The sequence below is a fragment of the Psammomys obesus genome, unplaced genomic scaffold (genome assembly GCF_907164565.1).
Source record: "Psammomys obesus unplaced genomic scaffold, mPsaObe1.curated_primary_1811, whole genome shotgun sequence".
Lineage (NCBI taxonomy): Eukaryota > Metazoa > Chordata > Mammalia > Rodentia > Muridae > Psammomys > Psammomys obesus.
Window position 1 is genome coordinate 11,079,153 of NW_026596069.1, and position 22,108 is coordinate 11,101,260.

At 38.1% G+C, this 22,108-nt stretch overlaps 1 protein-coding gene across 1 annotated transcript in view; it reads left to right on the top strand.

The window, feature by feature from the left end:
- Tpgs2 (tubulin polyglutamylase complex subunit 2) overlaps positions 1–22,108 on the top strand; it is a 53,118-nt gene that overhangs the window by 4,067 nt on the left and 26,943 nt on the right. The window contains exon 2 of the mRNA XM_055625419.1: positions 14,184–14,263. Within this exon, the coding sequence (XP_055481394.1) occupies positions 14,184–14,263 (80 nt within the window). The remainder of the gene's footprint in view (positions 1–14,183; positions 14,264–22,108) is intronic.

The window sequence follows — 22,108 nt, forward strand, 5'->3', positions numbered from 1 at the left end:
CTGTAGGTTTTCTTGTGGTGTCCTTGACCTCTTTGGCTCCTTCAATCCTTCTTCCTCTCTTCCACAGGATTTCCTAGGCTCTTCCTAATGTTTGGCTATGGGTCTCTGCATGTTTCCATCAGCTGCTGGGTGAAGCCTCTCTTATGACAGTTATGCTAGGCTCCTGTGTGCAACTATAACAGAATATTATTAATAGTGTCAGGGATTGGCTCTTCTCATGGCATGGGTTTCAAGCTGGGCCAGTCATTGTTTGGCCATTCCCTCAACTTTTGTTCCCTCTTTATCCCTGCACATTTTTTAAACAGGATAAATTGGTTGAAGGTTTTGTGGTTGGGTTGGTTTCCCAATCATTCAATTGGAAATCTTTTCTGGTTACAGGAGAGTTCCCAAATATTCTTAGAAGTATTGTTGGTAGTAATGTAAATTGAAAATCACTGAACTATCCCGCAAATGAATGGATGTAATATAGATAGATAGATAGATAGATAGATAGATAGATAGATAGATAGATAGATATAGATAGATATGGTTTAGTTATACAATAAGAAAATATTTTTTTAATTTAAAACAGATTTTTTTCTCACATAATATATCTTGATTACAATTTTCTCTCCCTCTTCTCCTCCCAGTTCCTCCCTACTTCCCCTCTCACCAGAGCTACTCCTTTTATATCTCTCATGAGAAAACAAAAGGCTTCTAAGGTATAATACTAAAATGTAACAAAATTTAAAAAAAAAGAAAAAATGTAACAAAATAAAATATAATAAGACAAAACAATAAAACAAAACTATCACTTCAGAGTTGAACAAAATTGACAACAGAAGGAAAAGAACCCAAGAGAAGGCACAAGAATCAGAGATATACTCTTTACACACTCAAGAATCCCATAAAAATCCCTAAACTGGGAGCCATAATATATACACAGAGGACCTGGTACAGACCTCTGCAGGCCTTCTGAACTCAGTCTCAGAGTTCATATGAGCTTTAATTATGTTGCTTAGAGAGCCTCATTTTCTTGGTGTACTACATCCATTCTGACTCTTACAGCCTTTCTTCCTACTCTTCATCTGGGTTCCTTGAGCTCTGAAGGGAGGGATTTGATGGAGATATCCTCTTTAGGTCTGAATGTTCCAAGGTTTCTCATTCTCTGCCTAATGTGAGTCTATATATTTATTCCTATCTGCTATAGGAGGAAGCTTCTTTGATGATGGATGAAGAAGGTACTAATCTATGAGCATAGCATAATGTTGTTAGACATCATTTAGTTGCTTTTTGTTTGTTGGTTGATTGGTTTTAGCGTTTTTGGTTGCTTTGTTTTGTTTTTTAGAAGAGTAGAGTTTGGGTAATTGGTCTGTAATTCTCTTTTTTTGCTGAGTCTATGTGGTTTGGGTATCAGGGTAACTGTGGCCTCAGAAAATGAATGTTCTTTGTTTCTCTTTTGTGGGAAAATGAGGCTATTTGGCATTAACTCTTCTTTGAAAACTTGGTAGAATTCTGTCTTTTTCTTTAGGTTGGAAGACTTTTTAAATGATTCTTATTTATTCTTATATTATTAGTTTATGTGCATTGGTGTTTTGCCTGCCATGTATGTTTGTGTGAGGGTATCAAATACAGCCAGTTGTGAGCTGCTGGGAATGTGGGTACTGGGAATTGAATTCAGGTCTTCTAGAAGAACAGCCAGTGCTCTTAACCACTGATCCATCTCTGACTGCTTCTATTTCATTAGGGGTTAAAGTTCTATTTAAATCATTTTATCTGATCTTTATTTAACTTTGGTAAGTGCTACCTACAAGAAAATTATCCATTTCTTTTAGATTTTCTAATTTTGTAGAGTATAAGTTTTCAAAGTATGTCCTTATAATTCTCTGAATTTCTTAGGTATCTGTTGTTCTTCTGCCTTTTTCATTTTTTATTTTGTTAATTTGGATATTCTCTCTCTCTCTCTCTCTCTCTCTCTCTTAGTTTGTATAAGGGTTTGTCTATCTTATTGATGTTTTCAAAAGAACCAACTCTTTGTTTCATTGATTCTTTGTTTTTGTTCATGTGTGTCGTTAAGTTGCTAGTATAAGATAGATCTCCTCAGTTACTTTTATGTAGGTACCTAGTACTATGAATTTGCCTCTTAGAATTTCCTTTATTGTGTCCCATAAGTTTGGGTATGTTATGTATTCATTTTCATTGAATTCTAGAAAGCCTTTATTTTTGTCTTGACCCATTGTATGTAGTCAGGGTTCTCTAGAGTCACAATTTATGTAATGAATATATATAATGAATATATATATATATGGAATTTATTGGAATGACTTACAGGCTGCAATCCAGCTAACCCAACAATGGACGGCTGTGAACAGAAAGTCCAAGAATCTAGTAGTTGTTCAGTCCCACGAGGCTGGGTGTTTCAGTCAGTCTTTGTATAAGCTGGAATCCTGGAGAAGTAGGTTCTAGTGGATATGCTGGCAAAGTGAGTGCAAGCAGGTGAAGAACAAATGAACCCTTCCTTCTTCCATTGTCCTTATATAAGCCTCCTGCAGAAAGTATGGTCCAGATTAAAGGTGTGCCTCAAGATCTGGAGTAATGGTGTCTGTGAATCTAGATCAAAAGCCTGTGTCTTCCAGCCTCAAGATCAGATCACAGATGTGCCCTCCATTTCTGGATTGTAGTTCATTCCAGACATAGTCAAGTGTACAGCTGAGAATAGCCTTCACAGCCATTTTTCACTGAGTACAGAGTTGTTCCTTTACTTTGTAAGCTTTCCAGTTTTTGGTTTGTTTGTTGTTTCTCTGTTGTTATTGTTGATGATAATGATGATATACACCTTTAATCTGAGGTGGTCGGATATGATGCATGAAGTTATTTCTATATTCTTGTATTTGTTGAGACTCACTTTGTGTTTGAACATGTGGTCAATTTTGGAGAAAGTTCATGAGGTGAAGGGAAGAAGGTATTTTGTGTGTGTGTGTTTGGGTGAAATGCTCCATAAATAACTGTTAAGTCCATTTGGTTTAGTTCCAACATTTCTCTGTTTACTTTTTGTCTAGATAACCTGCCTGTTGGTGAGAGTGAGGTAATAAAGTCTCCCATTACCAGTATGTGACAGTCAATATGTGATTTAAACTGAAGTAGTGTTTCTTTTAAGAACTTGGGTGTCCTTGTATTTGGTGCATAGATGTTCAGAATTGCAATGCGTTCTTGATAAATGTTTCCATGGAGGAAAAAAAAAATCTTCTAATCAGTTTTTCTTTGAAGTCTATTTTGTCAGATATTAAGGTTACTATACCCACTTGCATTTTAGGTTCATTTGCTTGGAATATCTTTTTCCATCCTTTTACCCTGAAGTAAGTCTATCCTTAATATTTTTTGAATGCAGCACAATGATGATGGACCTGTTTTTATAACCAATCTATTCGTCTCTGTCTTTTTATTGGGGAATTGAGACAATTGATATTGAAAGTTACCAATAAGCAGTGTTTGCGGGTTCCTGCTATTTTGTTGTTATAGTGTGGTGTGTGTGTATGTGTGGTTTTCCCCTCTTTTGAATTGCTGGGATTATTTATTTCCTGTGTTTCTTGGAACTGTTGGAACATAGTTCATGAATGAAACTCTGAGGATATTTTTGAGTCCTTGTGAGAAAACACCAAGTAAGCAAGACAAGAGTTTCATAATCTCTGTTTTTCCATAGCATGAGTAGTTCTTGGAATGTCCTTTTGTGCCCCTCCCAAGTGTAGCAGATAGTAGTGATTTTACTTCATATTATTTATTACACCTGACTGTTATTTGTTATATGACATTATGGAAAAACATAAAGTAAATTTACTCAGGTGACTCTTCTTAACCGCAAAGTATACATTGTCTGGTGCTCTGAATAAAGTTGGCTATGTATGAGACTTTAGTACACCACAATTTTAGGCCCTGCACAGGTTCATACCACCAACTAGAGAGGTAAATAGTTAACTTCTTTAGGTTGAGTTTTCCTTCTAGTGCCTTCTGTGGGTCTAGATTTATAGACAGGCAAATCTATAAAAAGTCTAAAGTAGATTAAGTGTTGCAGGATATTTGATCACTTTGTGAACCCTGGGATTGTGAACTGGAAAAACCTGTTTCATGTGGTGTGGCTCAGCCCTATCACACACCTTTAATCCAAGAGCTTTCTGTAAACATGAGCTAAATAAACTAAACCATAGGTCAAGAGGCAGAGCAAACACTTGAACATAAGAAAACACAAGAGGGAGGAACACTGAGTAAAAGGGTATTTAAGACTACATGGAGACGGTGACAGAGCTTTTTCCTTCTGGCTGAGTGGGAAGGTCTGCTGGGTACTTTTCCTGCCTCTCTGAACTAGCAGGCTTTCACCCCAGCATCTGGCTCTCGAGTCTTTATTGGTAAAATCAAACATTTGGGATTTTGTTTAAAAACAAAGATTTCTAGAGGCTAATCAGAGGGATCAGGGAAGTGACTGTTAATAGGTATAATGTTACTTCTCAGTGTAACAATGTATACACTTCCATTAAAACACTGAACTCACTAATTTTATCCGATTTACAAGAGTGAACTTTATGATATGGGAATTATGTCTTAATAAGACTATTTTTAAAATAAGAATTCTAGAAATAACCATTACAAGAATTCTCACTCTAAACAATAATACTGTGAAGCTGAGGAAATATAATACCTTTGATACTTTCAGTGATAAAAGTGAGTTTATTCAGGTAAGCTTAATTTAGTCTGAGGTGCCCTTTAAAACAGGCTGTTAACAAAAAGGCATGGCAAAGAGATATGAAGTGCAGGAAACTTACTTTAAAATGGGTGGAACCACTTGACAGGGAGTAAAGGCCTTCACAGTAACAGTGGTCTTTAACAGCATTGAAGAATATAGAAACTGTAGCCCTGCTACAACTATGAAGAGCCGAATTGTTTGAAAAACATGAGTGAGCCTACAAGATGACCCCTTCCTCCAGAAGAGAAAACAGTAGCTGACAACGAGCAATGAGTGCAACAAGTGCAATGACAGATGACTGATTTAATCCAAGTGTAGAACCCAGTCATGCTATGTGAGGCTTCTGAGCTGCCACAGATTCATGCTAAGTAATTAGCAATAGAAAACTAACATATTCCCCAAATGTTTTAAGCCGAAAAGAAAGAAAAAGAAAATGATAGGTTGGAGAGTTGGCTTAACGGTTGAATAGGAACTGTTCTTCCAGAGGACTGGGGTTTGTAGCATCCATATAGTGTCTCAAAATGGCCTGTAACTCCAGTACCAGGACATATAATCCCTTTTTCTGGCCTCCACTGGCACTGCACACATGTGGCAAACAAAAATACATGCAGATAAAACCACCATATACATAAAAATGAACAATAAAAAATTTAAAAAGCAAATTATATCTCCAAAAGAAAATGTAGCATAAATGAGTATCAATAAAAATCTTAAATCAAAATCTTAAATAACTCAATCCAGCTATGTATGGTTTCCAAAAGAATACACAGGCTGACTCATAACTGTTAATGTGAAATTGTTACCTGTCCACAACCAACCATTCAGTGATTGACTAGAAGGATGGGACTCAAAGACAGTAGTATTCTCAACATATTTTTTATATTTATTATGCTAATCAGTAAAAAGACATATCAAATAGAGTCGAGCAGTTTTGCTTATGAAATTTTTCCTCCAGTAAGTATTCACACAGAGTATATTCCTTCCTTAACCAGTGATATGCAGCAGTATGTATGTAGTGTTACTATACAAGGAAGGCTGCATAAAACTCAAAGTCCTTGTCTGGAGATATTGTTCAGTGACAAAGTGCTAGTTTAACAAACACAAAATCCTGTGTCCAATCCTGATTGTGCCTACAAGCAAAGACCAGATTCCAGAGTTGTACTGGGGTCTAGTCACATAAGCAAAGCAACTGATCACAGCTATCAAGATTTCAGACCCTCAAAAGAATACCATGTTATTGTTTCATTGCCACATTTGAGCACAATAGCTTTATTGATGTGAAAAAAGAAAAGGAAAAAAGTTTCTATTAACCAGCCCCACAAGCTGGTCATATTACGGTATTATTAACCTCAGTTTGAGTTTTGTTAACTAATTTTCTATGTTGTCCATCCACTCCTGACCCTGTACTGTCTGTCCCATCCTCTAACATCTCACTTTGTCCCTGATTTCATATGTAGTCTTTCCTAACTCTTTAGTTTATAGAATAGATTAAGTTTTTTGATACTCTTATACCAGTACCATGCGCTTTTTATTACTATTGCTTTTAAGTAAAACTTAAAATTAGGGGTGGTGGTACCTCCAGGGGTTCTTTTATTGCACAGGATTGTTTTCAGCATCCTGGATTTTTTTATTTTTCCATGTGAAGTTGAAAATTGCTCTATCAAGGTCTATAAAAAATTGTGGTGGAATAGATCCACACTTACCACGCTGCACAAAACTAAAGTCCAAGTAGATCAAAGACCTCAACATAAAACCGGACACATTAAATCGGTTAGAAGAAAAAGTGGGGAATACCCTAGAACTCATTGGTTCAGGAGAAAATTTCCTTAAGAGAACACCAACAGCACAGGCTCTAAGAGCAGCAATCAATAAATGGGACCTCATGAAACTGAAAAGCTTCTGTAAAGCAAAGGACACCATCATCAAAACAAAACGAATGCCTACAGATTGGTAAAGAATCTTCACCAACCCTTTTTTCTGACAGAGGGCTAATATCCAGTATATATAAAGAACTAAAGAAGCTGAAAAGCAGCAAACCAAGTAACCCAATTAAAAAATGGGGAACAGAGCTAAACAGAATTCTCTGTAGAGGAATATAGAATGGCAGAGAAACACTTAAAGAAATGCTCAACCTCATTAGCCATCAGGGAATGCAAATCAAAACGACCCTGAGATTTTACCTTACACCCATCAGAATGGCCAAGATGAAAAACTAGAGTGACAACACATGCAGGAGAGGCTGTGGAGAAAGGGGAACCCTCCTCCACTGCTGGTGGGAATGTAAACTTGTACAACCACTCTGGAAATCAATCTGGTGCTTTCTCAGACAACTAGGAATAGTGCTTCCTCAAGATCCAGCCATACCACTCCTAGGCATACATCCAAAAGAGGCTAAAGTACACAATAAGGACATTTGCTCAACCATGTTTGTAGGAGCTTTATTTGTAATAGCCAGAAGCTGGAAACAGCCCAGATGCCCCTCAACTGAAGAATGCAGAAATTGTGGTATATCTACACAATATTACTCAGTAATGAAAAATAAGGAAATCATGAAATTTGCAGGTAAATGGTGGGACCTGGAAAAAGGAGCATTGTGAGTGAGGTGTCCCAGAAGCAGAAAGAAACACACGGTATATACTCACTCATATAGACATGTAATATAGGATAAACCTACTAAAATCTGTACACCTAAAGAAACTAATCAAGAGAGAGGACCCTGACTAAATGTTCAATCCCCATCCTGAAAGGCAAAGAGGAAGGACATCAGAAGAAGAAAAAAACGGAAAACAAGCTAGAAACCCGCCACGGAGGGCCTCCGAAAGGCTCTGCCCTGCAGACTATCAAAGCAGATGCTGAGACATAGGGCCAACTGTTGGGCGAAGTGGGAAATAGTAAGATCTGGAGTGGACAGGAACTCCACAAGGAGAGCAACAGAACCAGAAATTTGAACACAGGGGTCTTCCCAGAGACTCATGCTCCAACCAAGTACCATGCATGGAGATAACCTAGAACCCCTGCACAGATGTAGCCCATGGCAGTGTAGTGTCCAAGTGGGTTCCATAGTAATGGGAAGAGGGACTGCCTCTGACATAATCTTATTGGCCTGCTCTTTGATCACCTCCCCCTGGGTGGGGAGCAGCCTTACCAGGCCACAGAAGACGACAGTGCAGCCACTCCTGATGAGATCTGATAGACTAAGATCAGAAGAAAGGAGAGGAGGACCTTCCCTATCAGTGGACTTGGGGAGGGGCATGTGTGAAGAAGGGGATGGGAGGATGGGATCGGGAGGGGAGGAGGGAGAGGTTTATGGGGGGGATACAAAGTGAATAAAGTGTAATTAATAAAAATAAAAAAAATTGTGTTGGAATTTTGGTAGGAATTTCATTGAATCTGTAGTTTGCTTTAGGAAGGATGGCCATTTTTAAAGTGTAAATCCTATTGATCTATGAACACGGGAGAGCTTTCCATCTTCTGATTTCTTCTTCAAACTCTTTCTTCAGGGTCTTGAAGTTCTTGTATGTATTTCACTTGTTTGGTTAGAGTTACAGCAAGATATTTAATATTATTTATGGCTATTGTGAAGGCTGTTGACTCCCTAATTTCTTTCTCAGCCCATTTATCACTTGTATAAAGGAGGGCTACTATATAGACCTAGGCATAGACCATGTCCCTGGTCTGAGCTGGCATCTGTGGTCTCTTAGGGTCTACAACATATCCACCCAAGCACTTCTCGCTTTTAAAGTCTCTGTTGAGAAGTCTTGTGTAATTTTTGTTGCTGTTTTCTTTTTAGATAGGGTTTCTCTGTGTAGCCTTGGCTGTCCTAGACTCACTTTATAGACCAGGCTGGCCTTGAACTCACAGAGTTCCACCTGCCTCTGTCTCCCCAAGTCCTGGGATTACAGGTGTGCACTACTATACCTGGCATCTGGTGTGATTCTAATAGATCTGCCTTTATCCCTTGCTGCTTCTAATATACTTTTTTTGTTCTATATACATTTAGTGTTTTGATTATTATGTGGAGGGTGGATTTCCTTTTTTGGTCCAATCTATTTGGTAGCCTTCTTTTCCTTTTATAGGCGTCTCTTCCTTAAGGTTAGGTAAATTTTCTTCTATGATTTTTGTTGAAGATATTTTCTGGGCCTTTGAGCTGGAATCTTCTTTCATCTATTCTTATTATTTTTAGGTTTGGTCTTTTCATGGTGTCCCAAATTTCCTGGATATTTTCTGTTAGAAACTTTTTAGATTTAGCATTTCTTTTACCAATGTATTGATTTCTTCTATTGTATCTTCTATTCCTGAGATTCTTTCTTCCATCTCTTGTAGTTTGTTGATGATGCTTGCATCTGTAGTTTCTGTTCTGTTTCCTAGGTTTTCCATCTTCAAAATTGCCTCAGATTGTGTTTTGTTTATTGCTTTTATTACCATTTGCAGGTCTTGAACAGTTTTATTCATTTCCTTCTCCTGTTTGCCTATGTTCTCCTGTAATTTCATGAGGGACTTATTCATTTCCTCTTTAAAAGCCTCTATCGTCTTGATTAGATTTAAGGCCATTTTCTTGCGCTTCAATTGTGTTACGATATCCAGAGCTTGATATAGTAGGATGGCTGCCTATATTGGTGTTGCCATATTGCTCTGGATTTTGTTGAGTATGTTCTTACATTGGCATTTAGCCATTTGTCACATGTTGTCAGGCTTGGAGGTCCCTGGTAGTCCCTGATGGACACTGCCTCTGGTAATCCCTAATGGCTGCCCCTCTGGAATTGCAGGTGGAGCTGGAGCCCAGGAAATGGCATGTGGAGGGCACAGGGTAGACCTCACTGCTGCTAGTAGTCATTAATGGCTGCTGCCTAAGACTGTTGGTAGAGCTGGGGCCCAGGAAAATCAAGGTCTTTTAATATTCTTATCAAGCTAAAGATTATCTTTATCTTCTTCATCTGGCTCTTAGAGACTGCATTAGTATTTCTTGTATTCCAAAGCCTTTCATGGTTGGTTGGTTGGTTTTTGTTTTTGTTGTTTTTTGGGGAATGGGCCATGGTTGGTTGGTTGGTTTTGGTTTTGGTTTTTTGGGTGGCCACAGTTCTTGTCATGTAAATGACATCTTTCTTTAAGTATTTTCCAATGCTGAATCCACAAACCAAAACTATGTACTTTTCATGGTTCTTAACTGCAAGCAATAGAATCCACTCTGGCTAGATTAAAGCTACAATTACAGTTTAGCCCAAGGGTCAACTAAGGGAAGTGGACCTACAAAGTCATTGGGAGAACTGAAGTGAGAAACTTACTGCAAAAAAAGTAGATGTTGGGTATAGTAGCCTGGGCTGACATCTGTGTTCTCTTAGGGTCTGCATGATATCCGTCCAGGCCCTTCTAGCTTTCATAGTCTCTGTTGAAAAGTCAGGTGTGATTCTAATGGGTTTGCCATTATATGTTACTTGCCTTTTTCCCTTGCAGCTTTTAGTATTTTTTCTTTGTTCTGTATACTTACTGTTTTGATTATTATGTGGCGGGAGGATTTTCTTTTCTGGTCAAATTTGTTGGGTGTTCTGTAGGCCTCATGTATTCTTACTGGCCTCTCCTTTAACTTAGGGAAATTTTCTTCAATGATTTTGTTGAAAATATTTTCTGGGCCTTAGAGAAGGGAGTCTTCTTTTTCCTCTATACCTAAGCAAAAGAGAGGACCCTAACTAAAATGTTCAATCCCCATCCTGAAAGGCAAAGAGGATGGACATCAGAAGAAAAAGAAAACAGGAAACAACCTAGGAACCTCCTACAGAGGGCCTCTGAAAGCCAGAAGAAGAAAACAGGAAACAACCTCGGAACCTGCCACAGAGGGCCTCTGAAAGCCTCTGCCGTGCAGACTGTCAAAGCAGATGCTGAACCTGATAGCCAACTGTTGGGCAGAGTGAATGGAATTTTATGTAAAAAGTGGGAAATAATAAGAGCTGGAGAAGACAGGAACTCCACAAGGAGAGCAACAGAACAAGAAAATTTGAACACAGGGAACTTCCCAGAGATTCATACTCCAACCAAGGACTATTCATGGAGATAACCTAGAACCCTGACAATGCAGCCACTTCTGATGAGAACTGATAGACTAAGATCAGAAAGAAGGAGAGGAGGACCTCCCCTATCAGTGGACTTGGGGAGGGGCATGCATGCAGAAAGGGGGGGAGGGTGGGACCGGGAGGGGAGGAGGGAGGGGCTTATGGGCAGATACAAAATGAATAAAGTGTAATTAATAAAAGTTAAATAAAAAATTTAAAAAAAACTTGGGACAAGGCTGAAGAATCAAAAAAAAAAAAAAAAGGAGATGTTGAATAGGAAGTACCTGTAACTAGTATAATGAAGTTGGGGAAAAAGAATTTATAATTACTTTTTATATAAAAAAATTGCTCTTGCTACTGCTTATACCGCTACAGTGACCCCTTGAAATCAAAATACCACAGGTTATGTTTCTAAGAAACCAGTCTCTATTTGCCTGCTGCCTCACCTGATCATTATTTGTTGTGATTTTATTATGAGAGTAGGTTTCTATATAAAGTTGACCTTGCCTGAGGGACTTTAGTTTCGATAGAATCTGAAAATTGAAGTCATTGACTGGCCAGTGTCTGCAACACAAAGATGCGAAAAGAAGTAGGAAAAGAAGTAGGTCTTTACTGAGCCAGTATGCAAAAATTGCCATGTCATTTCACAAGATCAACTGGGCATTATTTTTGACATGTTTGATGTCTTCAGTGACCTCCTGCCTCTAACTGCTATGATACTCAGGGTCATTTTTGCCCAGTTTAACGTAATTGTGCATTATCCTGAAGTTTTCACATTTTTTAACATTATTTTGTGTATCTAACTGGCAGTGTTTCTTCTAACAGTGTTTCTTAACAGTTTTTAATACCTGTTAGTAATTTTCCCAAGCTAAGGCCATAGCAAATCCTAATTAAGTCTCAAATCATTGATAGTTGACTCAAAGGATGCCGTTCTATTAAGAAATGTGTTCCATTGGTCTACCTCAAATACACAGTGGTTTGAAACAAAGAGTTAACTCTTCTAGTTCAGAGGGCTGACTGAGTTTAACTGAGGTACTTCTCATTTGGGATCTCAAAAGTATTTACAGTTAAATAGCAACTATAATTACCTGATGGCATCTGCATTCATGTAACTGCCCACCCAGATGTTCTTTGTTGCTTCTACTTCCAGAAGACTAGCTTGGGTTTGTTGTGTAGTAGCTTCAGATCCAAAGAAAAGAAAAGGAGAACTAGACACTGCAACAACCATCCTGAAGATACCTGATAAGCTAGGGCCAGACAGGAGAGGAGGACACCCCCTCTCAGTGGACTCAGTGGACTCAGAAGGGGGCAGGGAGGAGATGAGGGAGAGAGGGGAGGATTGGGAGGGAAAGAGGGAGAGGGCTACAGCTGGGATACAAGTGAATGTATAAAATTATTTAAAAATAAAAAATATTAAAAAAAAGAAAAAGAACTTTCTTTTGTCTTAAAGTCTAAAACTGGCATAGCCTGTTTTTATTGGTATTATTGGTTGATACAGTTACAAAACAATTCCAAATTTAAAGAGGTAGAAATAAAACTACCTTGCAGTGGAGAAGTGGTATGAACACATGAAGAAGGAAGGAATTGATACCACACAACTTTAGAGTGAGCGTCTACAGGGAATTTAAACGGTGGGTAATTGTGTGTCCTTTTTTAACTTTAGACACCAGAGTACTCCATTTGTATAGTCAAACAATAGTGCTATTCAAGAACCAATGAAGGACTAGACAGCATCTTCTATCCTAATTTCCAGGGATGTAGAAAAAAAAAAATCATCCATGTTTTAACTCTAGTACCATGGTTTCAGTGGCTTAGAACACTGAACAAAAGTAGAAAAAATATTGTAATTCTATAGTAATTTTTAACTTTTCAAAATATTTCAATTTTTACTTCTTCTGCCAAAGAAAATAGTAGGGTTTTGTCTTACTTAGGTCAGAAGAAAATAAAGATTCATCTCCATTCATGTATCTACTGACTACATGAAGACTAGAAGTGGTTTTATGGTGGAGGTAGAACTTGAAATATATGTAAACAGAAGCATGGACACACTCGTATGTGTATCAGAAACGTGCTACAACATAATCGAATGTGAGGACAGATGTCATTTAGGGGGATTAGAGACATAGAGGCAATGGGAAAATTGATACCAGAGCGAAGGATGTGAATTATGGAAAAAGATAAAATCAAACAAAAATATGTTAAAGCCCCTGTTTTGCCAACCAAAAGTACTAAACAAGATTAACTTGGAAATAAATCTAAGTATGGGGCAGAGCAAGAAGAGGGCTTGTGGATGTGATTTTATCATGGCTTCCTGTAACGATGGTGTGAAGAGTGGTGACAGTAAAAATAGTACATACAGTATCACAAAAAGCAGTTAAACTTTGCATTAGTTTACTAGGGCTTCCCTAAAAAGTACCACAGACTGAGTAGCTTAGAATGATAGCAGTTTACTCTCAGAATTCTACAAGCCTACAGTCTGAAATAAAGGTTGATAACAGGGCACTATAAAACCTGGAAGTGATGAATTGTTATCTTTCAGGTGATTGACTGGTAGTGTTTGTTGTTTCTTTATTGTTGTTGTTTCTTTGTTTTATGGATGAGAATTCACATCCTCTACACATCAAAACTGCATAGCAAGCTTTACATTCTGTGCCATCTCCCCAACCCCAGTCTTGCATTTGTTTATTTAGGCATTGTTTTGCTGTGCAGCCTAGGCTGGCCTGGAACTCACTTAGAGCAGGCTCTACTTCTGTAGATCCAGTTCCCTTTGTCTATCAGGTAATTCCATAGAGGTTGGCACCACCATGCCTAGTTTAGCTTAGCTTTTAAATCCTGAACTCCATTAAGCAGAACAATATGTTCGGGAGATGAATTTATTTAGAATAAAGTTAGAAATCAAGTCTCTTGTTACAGTTTTCTGGATTTTCTTTAGTCAGAGTCAATGTAGTCCTGGCTGTCCTGGAACTTGCTTTGTACACCTGCCTGCCTGCTTCTGATTCCTGAGTGGTGGATTAAAGTCATGAACCACCACTTCTGGATAAGTCTTATTTTTTATAGAAAGTTAAATAGTTACTATTTCTTACTCTATAACTGTTAAGTACAGATATTTACCAAGAAGTCCAGTGTGAAATCAGTAAAAGTTTATAATCTCTGTACTTTGTTCAACGAGATAAACGTAGAGGGTTGAAAAGGTTTTGGTGGTGATCTTCCTTTGGGTTGTGCTCTGTCCTACAAAGTTATGGTACTGGGCATTTGAGGGCTCAGCCACTTTTTTGCTTTGCTCACAGGGATGTAAATGTGCATTAGGTGGATTGGATAGACATAAAATAAAGTAGTAATAACAACTTAACCAAAGTAAAGAATGTGTGAACAGGCCAATTACAACTTTGTACTCTTTCTTCTTCTCTTCCTCCTCTTCCTTCTAGAATCTTCCCCAGGTGTGACAGAGGTGAGCATAATAGAAAAGCTGCCTGCTGAACGTCATATGATTTCTTCATGGGAACAGGTAAGTGTTTCTGTGTGGAATCTTTATCTCCCAACAAAGAAAGCTTAATTTTAATGCCCCCAGGGAAAAAATACTAGGGCAAAAAACTTAGTCTCATGTCAGACCACAGCTGCCTTTTATTCCATTCTACTTTCCCAGGGAAATGTCTTCTCTGACACTTGGAAGCCATGGGTATTATACGCCATGCTTGTGTGTGTGTGTGTGTGTGTGTGTGTGTGTGTGTGTGTGTGTACATACACACTGTATAAATACTATACACACATACAGGCACATACACATACATACATATGTACAAACGTGAGTATGCTAGAAAGAAAATGGGTAAAGTGTAAGTGTTTCAGGAAACCAGTACCCAGATCTGTAGCTGATGCTTCCTAGTTTTCCTCTGGCAGTTAAGCAGACTTAATGCTTTTCATTAACAGGACTTTTCATGGTTCAGATATAATGAAAAGAATCTGCCTCTTAATTTTTACAGCATACCAGTGCCAAGAAAGTCATATTATTACTAAGCATCTTGGTAACATTGCATGATTACAGAGTCCCTAACAGTTCTTGATTGTTTAGACTCTCCAGTGGAGTATGCTTATCATCAAACTACAGTTCACAGTTTGGCAAAATATCCCTTTTCTTTTCAGATTTTGTTGTGGTTGATCTGGAACTACTATGTATTCAAGTGTTAATTGAGATCTTTACTATTTTACGAGAACATTCTTACATAAACCAAATGATGCTATGTAAACTTGCCTCCCAAATTACCCCTGCTGGCCAATAAAAGTTGCCTGCACCTGGGTTGGGCAGAAGAGATGTAGGTGGAGTGAAGTTGTGCAGGCTTTGAGGATGGCAGAAGGGATCATGGGAGACAGAGGTGCAAGAAGGAAGGAGAAAGGAGATCACAGTGAGTTACAAGAAGCACATGGCTGGGAGGAGCTTGCTCTGAGGATTGGCATGATGGAGAGAAGCAGCCCAAATGGAGCAGGTGCAAGTATCTGTGGGAATTTTGGATGGGAAGTAGCCTAGATAGGAATGTTGGAGCAAATAACTGGGGATTTGGGCTGGGAGATAACAAGGTAGTTTAGGAGGTTTGTATCTCCCAGGCCCAGTGGGTTAGGTTATTAAAAATCTAACAGGTGTCAGTGTACTTTTATTTCTATAGTAGCAGATTAAGGAATAATAACTGCTCCATTAATAATCATATTAATAATTATCATATTAATAATAATCAATATTAATATTAATAATCATACAACAAGCCTTAGAATATGCCCTCCACACACTCCGACTGTGGTTTTATTGTAAGCATTTTACCACATAACAAGTGACAATCCCTTTCAGCTCCCCAAGCTCTTACCCTTTTGGTTAATGCTTCATTTCCTTCCTCTGCAGTACATTGGCAGCTTCTTTATAGGGTCTTGGTCATCTCTTTAGAATCTAAATTAAAAAAAGCAAAACCTTCAATATGTTTCTTCTAGTTGTTTAAGCATTTGTTCCTTTGCAAGCAAAGCATATAAAAACTGTTTAAGTCAGGGTTCAGTTAAGTATTTTATTTAAGGTAACAAATACTAAAGTTTAGGCTCTGGTGTCTCAGTCTGTCACAGCAACTCATTTCTGCTGTGGGAACATTGAAAGCAGCCATCAGCAGTACTGAAATGCAAGTGTGTGACTGATTAAATATTTTTGTATATAAAAAAATTGACAGTTGGGTGTAGTAATGCACCACCCAGGAGTTAGAGGAAGGGAGAGCTCTGAGTTCAAAGCCAGCTTGGTCTACAAAGTGAGTTCTGGAACAGCCAACGCTACATGGAGAGACCCTGTCTTGAAAAACCATACAAAATAAAAAGAAAGAAGTGACATGGCAGGTGCAGAGGGCCTTCATGCTATACTTTATTAAAGCCCTGGTCTAAGGGGGCGACTAATGCACCAACCAAGGACCATACATGGAGAAGATCTAGGCCCCTGTTCAGATGTAGCCAATAAGCAGCTCAGCCAACTAGAATCTCTAGTAAGGGGAACAGCAGCTATCTCTGACATGGACTCTATTGCCTGCTCCTCTATTACTTCCCCTTGGTGGGTCACCCTAATCCTGCCACAGAGGAAGAGGATGCAGGCAGTCATGATGAGACTTGATAGGCTGGGATCAGTTGGTAGGGGAGGAGAGCTCCCATTTCTGAGGACTAGGGGAAGAGGATAGGCAAAAGAGGGAGGAAGGATGGGACCAGGAGGAAAATGTAAAGTAAATAAATTAGAAAAAAAAAAAAAACTTTTAATTTTTTAAAGGCCCTGGTCTAAATGATTGTCCCTTTTTTCACCTCCCAGTTATTCTCTAGCTATCTATGGCCTCTCTTCCTCTACTACTATTCCTTGGTACCACTCTGACACATTGTTTCCATATCTGTTTTTAGTATCAGATTAGTATTGGCCTTGTAAATACATTTGGAAGGGTTGCCTCTTTTAGATTCTGGATAGTTTGAGAAGAAATGATATTAGTTTTTCCTTAAGTATTTGGGAAGGTCTGCAGTAAAGTCATCCATTCCTGGGTTTTCTTTGTTGGAAGACTTTATTCCTCTTCTATTCTTATTTGGTATTGGTCTATTCCAGCTTTCTGTGTCCTCCTGATTCTAATTTTTTTGGTTGGTTATAAATTTTCTCCAGCAATTCTGGTTTGTTCTTGCTTTTTTGGTTCCTTGGTTATATTATTAGAGTATGGATTTGAAGTCTTTTCATGTTTGTGTAGGCACTGACTGGTATAACTCTCTTAAGGCTGCTTTTGCTATACCTTGTAAGTTATGTTATTAAGATATTTAAATTTTTACATTACCCTTGTTTTAAGAAACGTTTAAAAAAAAAAAAAAAGGACCTGGAGAAATGGTTTGGTGAATAAGAGTGCTCACTTGCTCTTTGAAAGCTCCTGAGTTCAATTCCCAGCACCTACATGAAAGCTCACAACTGTCTGATTCTGTCTTCTGATGTGCAGATGTTCATGTAGACATGAGCAACCATATACATAAAATGCATAAATAAATCTTTTTAAATATATCATTATAAAAATGTTTACATTCTCTTTGATTTCTTCATTGATTCACTGTTCACTAAAGAAAATGTTATTTAACGGATACATGTGTGTTTTCTTAAGTTCCTCTTACTGACTTCCAGTTTTTATTCTACTGTGCTCAGAATTTTCTTTGAATTTCTTAAGACTTGCTTTATAGCTTATCATTTTCTTATAGAATGTTTCATGTGCTAATAAGAAGAGTGGTTTTCTGCAACTTTTGGATGAAAGGGTCTGTAAATGTGTATTATGTCCATAAGGTCTCAAGTATAGCTTAACTCTGTTTTTTGTTGATTTTTATGTATGACTTGTCTACCAATAAAAGTTATCTGTTGATAAAATGGCTTCAGTACCTTACTGTTGTTATTTGAGAGCCTGTTCCTTTGTTAGAGTAAATGTCTTTATTTAATGTTTGGGCATGTATACTTATGCACATATATTTATAATTGTTACTTCCTCTTGTTGAATTGATGCACTTCATTTATATAGTGACCATCTCTTTCTACAGTTACTGCTACTCACTTTTGATTTCTTTTTGCATGTTATGGTTGGTGGTCAGTTTTTAATTACTGTAATCAATACCTGAGATAAATCCATTTGAAAAGACAAAATGTTTGTTTTGGCTCACGGTTTTGAAGATCTCAACCTTTGTAAAGGTAGTATAGTATGGCTGGATTGTATATTGAAGAAACATGTTCACTTCCTAGCAACTAGGATACAGAAATGAAAGGGAGAAAGGCTGGAATCCACTATCCCCCTGAAGGACATGCTCTCACTGATCTAGACTTCCAACTAGATTTCACCTTATAAAAGTTCCACCATTTCCCAAGTATTTAATCCATGAGCCTGTGGGAGACAGCCAAGACCCAAATCATAGCACATAAACCTTTCATACTTACTCTCTCAGATTCTGTGTACTATGTAGTAAAGAGAGTTTCTAGCAGGCAGCATATCATGGTGTTTGGGTTTATGCTTTGATTTGTTTGCTCTGCATTCGGCCAGTCTGTTTGTTTGTTTATTTATTTAATATTTTTTTATATAATCACAGGTTATTTACTTTGTATCCCAGCCGTAGCCTCCTCCCTCATTCCCTCCCAATCCCACATTCCCTTCCTCATCTCCTCCCTGCCCCTTTCCAAGTCCACTGATAGGGGAGTTCCTCCTCCCCTTCCATCTGACCCTAGCTTATCAAGTATCTTCAGGACTAGCTGCAATGTCCTTCTCTGTGGCCTAGCAAGGCTACTCCTCCCTGGGGGGGGGGGGGGGTGTCAAAGAGCCAGCCATTGAGTTCATGTCAGAAATCAGTCTGTATCTTTTAATTAGGGAACATTAATCCTTTACATTTAAGGTTATTGCTGCTAAAGGAATTATTGCCTTTTTGGTTTTTTTCCTTGTAATTTTCTAGAGCCTGTGTATATTTTATATTCTCTCCTGTTGCCCATTGCCCATTCTATGGTTTGGTTATCTACTGTTAATGATAATTTATTCTCTCTTTCATGTTTCTGCTGGGTTTTTTGTTTTATTGGTGGTATTGTTTGTCAGGTTTTTTTTCTTTTTTTGTAACTTTGATATGTTTTCATGAAGGTGACTATTAACTCTCTAACAGAATACCCTGACCAAAACAATGTAGGGAAGAAATGGTTTATTTTAGCTCACATTTCACATGGCCTTTCATTGCGGGAAGCCAAAGCAAGAATCTGAGGCAGGTAATCATATCCTCAGTCAAAAACAGAGAGAAATAAATGTATGTGTGCTGAGTTGTGCTCAATTCCATCTCTATACTTACATACTCCTGGATTCCCTGTCTAGGGAATGGTGATACCCACAGTAGGCACATCAGTTATCTATCATAAGCAATTAAGACAATCCTCTTTAGATATGCTCACAGATAATACAATCTACATAAGCCCTCACTGAGATTCTCTTTTCACATGATTCTGGACTAGGAAAAGTTGTCAGTCCAGAAGTAAGAAGATGTCATCCTTCACTTCTAGTGCAAATCATTTATTGTAGTATCAATGTTGTGGTGACAAATCACTCAGTTTCTCCTTGTTTTAGGAAGATTTAATAAGTCTTAATATTTAAAAGCTATTTTGTCCCTGTGTAATATTTGGTTCACTTTTTTGTTTTTTTCAGAACCCTGAGCATATCTAATTCTTTCCTCATTTGTATAGTTTCTGAAGAAGTCTGATGTTAGACTCCTTCTGGTTTTTTTTTAGTTTGAGAAAGGAAGGGGGAGAAATGAAATTTGTCTTATAGTTTTGGAGGTTTCAATCAGTCATGGCAGGGAAGGTATAGCAAGGCAGAGCAGCTTATATGATGGTGGCCAGGAAACAGAAAAAGAGAACTGCCTGTGTTAGTGGTCTTTCTCCTTTCTCACTTTGTACTCCACCAGGACCTCATTTTATGGGATATTGGCCCCCGCATTTAGAATGGGTCTCCTGTCTCATTTAATCTAGCAACACTAATAAACATACTCTGATGAATGCTTCATCAATCTAAGTACATCTATAGGCCAATAAAACATGACCGTACTTCTGTTCTTAAAATTATCTTCTTAAGATTTTGATAGTTTATTTATACCATGTTATTCATTATTCTTGTTATAATCCGTTAGGGCAGTGGCTCTCAACTTATGGGTTGTGATCCTTTGACAAACCTTTTTTTATAAATATTCCAAAAATATTTATATAATGATTCATAACAGTATCTAAATTACAGTTATATAGTAGCAATGAAAATAATTTTATTGTTGGACTAACCACAACATGAGGAACTGTATTAAAGGGTTGAAGCATTAAGAAGGTTGAGAACCACAGCATTAGTGCCTTTGAACTTCCTAGACTAGAGTATCAGGAACTATACCAAGATTTGGCTTTTTTTTTTTTTTTTTTCTCAATTGCTAGCTATTTTCAGTAATTATTTCCTTGTATACATTATCTATGCTTCTCCCTTCTTCTAATACCCATAATGCAATAGTTTGCACTCTTGATAGTGGCTTATAAATTTTAAAGGCTTTTTTATTTTTTAATCTTGCTTGGGATATTTCAAAGATTTGAATTCAAGCTTGGAAATGTTCCTTTTGCTTGATCTGTTCCACTGGTGATATTCTTACTGTATTATTTAGCTCTTTGGCTTCATGCTGCTTTCTTACATTTCTTTTTCTTTGTTCATTCATATCTTGCATCTCATAAACTTTTCTTTCTTAAGCAATAAATTGCTTTTCTTTGGGCTGTATTGCTAAAATGTTTTCTTGAAGGCCTTATCTTGCTTTACTTTGCTTCATGCTTCTTGTTTCATTTTGTCAGGTGGGTTTTTGTTTTTTGTTTGTTTGTATTTAATAAGTCAGTTGTTTCCACTGACTTTTATAAAATGGCTTTTGTAGTAAAAGACTTTATGCCATTTGTTTTAGAGGCTTGACTAAATATGCTGCATTGAGTTTGGCAACACATGGACATTTCAGTGTCCATATGGCTTCTTCAGCAGTAAAGTTGGTGATTTCCCTGGCCTTTGCTGCAAAATTTGTGGATCTCACACTATCTGAGATGCTGTTCTTTCAGGTACAACAGACTCATTATAGTTCTAGACCTAGTGTACTCAGGTAGGTGTGGGGTACCTGTCAATTTTTGTAGGTCACATGGTGGAGTACTACACTAGCATGCTCAGTAGTGGGATAAAATTTTAATATCTGAGAGGTTGTTGCCAGCTAGGCCAACCACCTGTCAGTGTCCAAGAGCTGCAGACATATGTTCTATAGGTTATCTGGGGCCATGATAGTGCTATTCAGCAAACACCTGAATGGGTGAGAGCACAGTTTGTGCAGTACTTTCTCTGAGTATTGCTATGGTACAGTGGCTTATTATCAGGAGCTTTCCAAACTAAGCATAGGAACTACAAATGCCACCAACTGTGTCAGCTGCAGACCTTAGATATCTGAGGTGTGAGTAGGGTTTGCCATGACACTCTGCTTATTATTATGTCCCTCTCAACTCAGTCCATTTAGATTGATCTCGAGATGGATGGAATGGTAGATGTGTTCTTAGTTCCCTCCAAGAATGCCATTGTGTTTCCCTTTGTTCTTCAGCATCTCATCCACCATAACATTCTTTCTCAAGCACCCAGTGAAATAGCTGTTGTTGATGTTCATTCATTCAGTCAGTCAGTCAGTCAGTCTGTCTCTTTGTCTATGTCTCCAATTAAAGAGTAATTTGCCTGGCACCACTGGTGAGCCATTTTGGCTACCCATAATCTCCTTTGTTTTTTTTTTTTTATTGTTTATTATTATTAGTTACATTTTATTAACTCTGTATCCCATCTGTATCCTGCTCCCTTATTCCCTCCCAATCCCACCCTCCCACCCTCAGCTTCTCCCTGCCCCTTTCCAAATCCACAGATTGGGGAAGACCTCCTTCCCTTTCGTCTGGCCCTGTTTTATCAGGTATCTTCAGGACTGGCTGCAGAGTCCTCCTCTGTGGCCTAGCAGGACTGCTCCTCCCTTGGGGGGTGGGGAGGTCAAAGAGCCTGCCATTGAGTTCCTGTCAGAGATAGTCCCTGTTCCCCTTACTATGGGAAACCAATTGGTTATTGAGCTACCACAAGCTTCCTCCGAGCAAAGGTTCTAGGTTATATCCATACATGGTCCTTGGTTGGAGGAACAGTTTCAGAAAAAAACCCTGTGCCCAGATATATTTGGTCCTTGTGGGGCTCCTATCCTTTCCACGTCATACTAATTCCCCTTCTGCCGAAGGTTTGGTTATGAGTCTTAGTATCTGTTTTGAAACACAACTTGGTAGAGTCTT